This window comes from Plectropomus leopardus, chromosome 19, assembly GCF_026936395.1.
Source record: "Plectropomus leopardus strain MGB_pleo_1.0 chromosome 19, ASM2693639v1, whole genome shotgun sequence".
NCBI lineage: Eukaryota > Metazoa > Chordata > Actinopteri > Perciformes > Serranidae > Plectropomus > Plectropomus leopardus.
Genome location: NC_142194.1, coordinates 13,128,544 through 13,134,197, shown reverse-complemented (window position 1 = coordinate 13,134,197; position 5,654 = coordinate 13,128,544). Strand labels below are relative to the sequence as shown.

At 42.4% G+C, this 5,654-nt stretch overlaps 2 protein-coding genes across 2 annotated transcripts; both read right to left on the bottom strand.

Moving 5' to 3' along the window:
* Positions 1 to 1,056: 1,056 nt before the first annotated feature.
* crygmx (crystallin, gamma MX) lies at positions 1,057 to 3,181 on the bottom strand. The gene is made up of 3 exons (XM_042508229.2): positions 3,045 to 3,181; positions 1,998 to 2,240; positions 1,057 to 1,690 (listed from the first exon to the last, which is right to left on the bottom strand). The coding sequence occupies exons 1-3, from the start codon at positions 3,051 to 3,053 to the stop codon at positions 1,415 to 1,417; spliced, it is 528 nt and encodes a 175-aa protein (XP_042364163.2). The 5' UTR covers positions 3,054 to 3,181; the 3' UTR covers positions 1,057 to 1,414.
* A 330-nt stretch (positions 3,182 to 3,511) lies between these two features.
* On the bottom strand, positions 3,512 to 5,198 carry crygmxl2 (crystallin, gamma MX, like 2). The gene is made up of 3 exons (XM_088070111.1): positions 5,069 to 5,198; positions 4,283 to 4,525; positions 3,512 to 3,829 (listed from the first exon to the last, which is right to left on the bottom strand). Exons 1-3 carry the CDS (start codon positions 5,075 to 5,077, stop codon positions 3,554 to 3,556), a joined length of 528 nt encoding a protein of 175 aa, XP_087926237.1. The 5' UTR covers positions 5,078 to 5,198; the 3' UTR covers positions 3,512 to 3,553.
* Positions 5,199 to 5,654: the final 456 nt, after the last annotated feature.

The following is a 5,654-nucleotide window of genomic DNA, read 5'->3' as shown; positions in this document are numbered from 1 at the left end:
TTGTGTGAAGTTTGCAGGGTTATAATCATAAACTTTAAATACAAATGACCACAGACTTGTTTTTAGTAGTTCTGTGTAAGTCTGCAGTGCTTACTTTCTGAATTTGGTTAATATTTGAAGCCATTGCCCCTTTGTGACCTCAGATTAGCTTCTATTTATGGCTGAGGCCTGGCAGCCTGTAACTTTCCTCTCATCTCTTATCTGGCATTACCCTCAGACCCCAGCTGATCACATCCCATGTTGCACCCTGTTGATGTGTTGTCTGCTGGGTATTGTTGTCCACAGATATGAAAAGGATGATGAGGGCAAATCACCGGACTTGTACAGCAAAGCCGACAATCCTTTAATTGGACATTACTCAAGGCCAAAACTCATATTTCTTGTTGTGCTTGATCTTAAGAGACTCTCAAATGCACTCCCTGCTGGGCTTCAAATTTTTTTGAATCAATAATTAATGGTCAAAGTTATTTATTCATGTGTATCTTTGCCAATTACGCAGCGTCTAATTAACAATTTCAATAATTGATATTTATTTCTGAAAGGGTTCAGTATCTTGGGCTGATGAAAAATGCATGAGCGGGGATGTGGACTGGGTTTTGTTTTTTGTTCTGAGAGAGCTTGATGCTCGGGGCTAATACCAGGCCACTTTGACTCCAACTCTTTGAGTTGGCACTGGCCCTGTGATGTGGATCTAATATGGGCATCTTTCATGGACTCAACGCGCTTACTCTGTACCATGTGATCTCATAAAGACTCCTACATGCTCATCCTCAGATACCCTTTTTTGGTCTTTAATATTGAACTTCAAAGAATAAGCTTCTGTTTCCTTGATAATTTTTCTTTGTGTATGTGGAATGACGATATCACGGCAAACTGTAGAAACTCTCGGTCTTGGTCTAGGACCTCAGTGGTTACACTTCTAACTCTGTGGCCTGATGAAAGTTCAATCACCACACTAAAGAGAAAAATATTCCTCAGATTTATGAAAAGCCATATCCCCCTGATCTTTTTATAGTGACAGCTGTAGTAGTCAATAGAAAATTAACAAAGGCTCCCTTTAGTTGACTTTCATCAAGTTTTCTTTTATTGTGATTCCAGTAGGACAGGAGGTTGGGGACCTGGCGAGGCAAACCATTTTGCTCTGGGATCGACCAAAGCAAAAAAGATCATCACTATTTATTGAGCATTGCTTGAGCACTGAGTTAGGGTGGAACTTTACCCAACAATGCAAAGGCAACCCAACAAAACCGGAACCCAACATCAATTGCACCCTCCGTCATTAAAATGAATGATTTCAGGTTTTGGACACCACAGTGTTGAGACCACACTGAAACAGTGCTGCCATTAGGAGGAACAAGAGGGTGGGATGTTTAACAGTGGGGCTCAATGAGGGTAAAAATGAAAAATGTGGAAATCAGTTGACTTCAGTGACACGTCTCAGAGAGCCGATGGTAGGGCTGGTACTTCCCCACTCACTGTGCCTCCTGTACTCTCCAGGACGCAAGAAGTACTGGCGTCCCCTGTAATTGGGGTGTTCGTGCAGCATCCAGTAGCCCTCCATGACATTGACGGAGGAGATGTCACGGGTGTGGAAACGCTCATGCAGATCTGGGCAGTCTTCCATTAGCTCCAGATTCTGGCCCCCAAAGTCAGAGCGCTCAAAAATCTTCATCCTGTAGTTCCCATTGTACTAGGGAAGAAATGACGAGAAACAAGGCTGTCATTTAACATAATCTTTTGTTCAACATTAGAATAACAAACTTTTTTGTCATACTAAACTTGTCCAATAACTCAGTCTATATCTTTCTTTATTTCTTGACACTTTTATTACTGCAGTTATAGGTCAAGCTAAAAAGAGTACTTTAAAATAGCCACAGGTACTGGCACAGTGTGGTGAAAGCAGCAGGACTAGGCTCGAGAACTAAACTGGCACTTCTACAAAAAAGCTTTAGAGAGAACACTGCTGCAAACAGAGCAGGGCATCAGTTAAAACTCACAGGTGGCACCATACGGCAGGAGCGGATGCAGTCATTGAAGCCCGCCCAGCGTTGGTAGTCAGGATACTCGCCCTTGTGCAGCATGTACTGGTAGCCACCATAATTAGGCTTCTCGTAGGCCACCCAACAACCGCTGTCCACTTTTATCGAGTTGCAGCGGCTGAAGTGGTTTTGCATCTCGGGACAGTCACTACTGCACTCATAGTGACGACCCTGGAAGTTCCTGTCTTCGTAGAAGATAATCTGAAAGTGATGAATGGGTGGACGTGAACACCACATGGCTCTGCCAAAGACAACCTATTACACACTGTATAGGCATGACTAGTTATCTGTCCTCCAACCCCTCAGGCTCTTAAACAATAATAACTTTAACTTTTAGTCTTATTTAGTTTCATATCCACACCATTTGGTATTCTGAGCTAGGTTTGCAAGTTATCCAACAAACTTTGTGAACAGAATAACGACAAGTGAAGAATTTTGGAATAGATAAGCTTAAGGGAGTATGAAAAATTTTCCAGAATGATGTACCAGAAGCAAAGTTTAATACAATACAGAACGGCATGTTGTATATTATAATGAAAAGAAAAAGTCTTGGGCTTTCTTCTTTTTTTTTTTTTTTAGTATTAATTTTGACTCCAAGCTCAACAATGATTGTGTTTGACTATCCTAAACAGAAGAAGGCATAATTTAACTTTAATTTTAAGTATGGCTAAGTCTTATTCTGCAGCTTTTATTTGTATGGTAATATCATGAATTGAAAAAGTGCTGTAATTCTTTGCAATTTCTAATGTTTTATTACTTTTCATATGTTGTATAAATATGGTAAACAATCTTATAGAAGTACTGATTATTACACTTCTACCTGCAAAAGTTTGAGGTATCACTCTTGGAGGGTCTTTAGCATTTTATGTGACAAAAAGAAGTTGCACTATTCATTATTTCAACTACAGTTTTAGAGATATTTACCCCGTAGATACAAATGATCAAAGACTACAAATCAGAAAGTTTTAGCTGCTTTCCTATACAGATTTGAAATTGCATGCTTACCTTGCCCATTGTAACTGTGCTAAGTTCAGACCAGACCAGATGTCAGGCTGTACCAGACCTCTTTATAGACCCTGCTGGGATCAGGGCTTTGCAAATGTGGAACAAAGCTTTGTCGTGTCAGCACAGCGGGCTGTATAGACGGCAGAGTACTATAGGACTGGTGAGCTGTAGCGGCCGCTTTGTCTCTGTCAAAGCTCTGTCTGTCTATAAAAAATACTGTACAACTGCACTTTCTCAAAGGGCGACAATAAGAGTTGCAACATCTGCCTTTATTGGCATGAAAGCCAGAAACCTGCATGCAGACTGTGAGGATCGGCAGGGCAACAGAGAGGAAAGGCTTGTTTCAGTAGGTGTTTGACAGTGATATAGATCATTAAGCACCAAGGCTTTTTTAAAGAAAATGGGATGCTTGGGCTTCATGTATAAATGTTCCATGGATTTGCTCAAATAAGCTCACAAAGCACACAGTTATTTGAAAATGTTTAATTCAAGCTGCACATGGGTAGACTTTACATGACAGTCCTCATCCTCCTGAAGGAGCCCACCATGGGGTTGTGGCAGCCCCAGTCACCACAGGCCCTGTACTCTCCAGGGCGCAGGAAATACTGGCGTCCTCTGTAGTTAGGGTGCTCATAGAAGATCCAGAAACCCTCCAAGATGTTGCAGGAGTAAATGTCACGGTAGCGGAAGCGCTCGTACAGGTTAGGGCAGTCATCCACAAACTCCATTGTGTGTCCAGTCATGTCGGGCCTGTTGTAGATCCTCATCCTGTAGGATCCTCTGTACTGTTTGAAAAGTAAAACGTGATTATTATGCTATTTAGGTAGCGTAATAGGTACCCTAGAGAGCACTTTTCTTTCAGCCCTGAGCTGATATCTTGAATTCAAGTGAGTACAACTTAAGATGAGAATGAGCTACAACTCTTTCGGAGCATGACAGAATTCGATTTCCTTCCCTCCTCCCTAAACTGCCAGAAACACTCAATGTCACTAACAGAATTAGAATGACGGCACCATGTCTTATGGGGGGTGTACGATATTCCTTTTTAAGGCTGACTCCTTGTGGACCTTGCAACAGACACTTTTATGCCATGACCTGCCTGAGTATCTGTTAATGACATCAAAAGGCCAGTGATTGACATCCATTTCTAAAGCGGCATTTGATGTACAAGGTGAGGGGTGCATGGGGGGTTGTGGTGGGGGGGGTACCAATCCTATCTGTCTGTTTGATTGACTTACAGGGGGGTACATCTGGCAGGAGCGGATGCAGTTGTTGAAGCCCATCCAGCAGTGGTAGTCAGGGTACTCGCCAGGGCCGATGATGTACTGGTATCCCATGTAGTGGGGCTTCTCATAGGCCACCCAGTGACCGCCACTGACACGCATGGAGTTGCAGCAGGTGAAATGCCTGAAGGTGTCCATGCAGTCGCTGCTGCACTCCCAGTGGCGGCCCTGGAAGTTGCGGCCCTCGTAGAAAATTATCTTGAAAAGTGAGAGAGAAGAACATATCATTCAAGTTAATGTCATATAGTTGCAATGCTCATGAATGGACTGTAGGGGACACTGCTCTCCCTAGAACAATTACTTTTTCATGAGTTCTTTGAGTGTACAAGCCTCTCCTGTCTGCTGTATATTATTTTCAGAGCTTGACAGGTGAAAATCAAGGCGATTGAAACTTGTTTCAGCTGACTTTTATTTAAAGAATTCATTGTACGCTCGTCCAATCTGAAGACAGTCAACTTTGTTGTTACTGTCACACAATTACAATGAATCTGTCACATTTTTGGATGCCATATAATTGTTGATGTTTCCCTTTCAAACGCCTATAAGTGTGTTTTTCCCCTCAAAAATAAGTCCTCAAGAGTTAGCAATCCACTATTTTTTATAGCTTGAATTAGTGCTTTTCTTTTTCCTCTGCTGCATTTTCTTTCCCAGTTACGAAACTTGACACATGTTTCCAAATCCCAAATTTTCCCCCTTCACCTCTCCATCAAAGCTGTTTCCATGCTACATGCGAGCTCATACCTTTCCCATGGTTGCAGGACTGTGGATGTTTAGCGCACCATAGCACACACTTGCAGGTCCTTTTATACTCTCCCACTGACGTGGAGGCCTCTGACACGTCAGGGACTACTACTCTTTACCTTTTCAGATGCCAACTGCCGTTCCCTTTGTCCAACAGCCCACGGGTACCTTATCTCCTGTCTGCTAGAGTTTACCTATAGAATTGACAACCACCACCACCCCCCCGCCCAAAAAAACACCACACAAGTGCTGTTCTGTGTTTGTATGACCCTTGTTCCCCCATGACCTTTTTGATGCAGCCTTTTGAAATATCACACAAAGCCCCTTTAGGTATGTGGCCCCCCTGCAACAAAGCTGTTAAAGTGTACAGTGGGTTAGGTCTTTTTTTTTTGGAGGGGGGCACTCTACTTAACCATGTCAGGATTTTCATTTCATGTCTTGCATGTGTGGAAAAAAATTAATTCAGTCCAAGTTTAAGTAAGTTTGGATTCCTTGCATGGGTACAGGTCACAATGTAATTGTTATTCAATTCCTGTTAAAGGAAAGTGGTGTTGATACTGTGGACTGAGTCAAGCTTTTGTGTTGA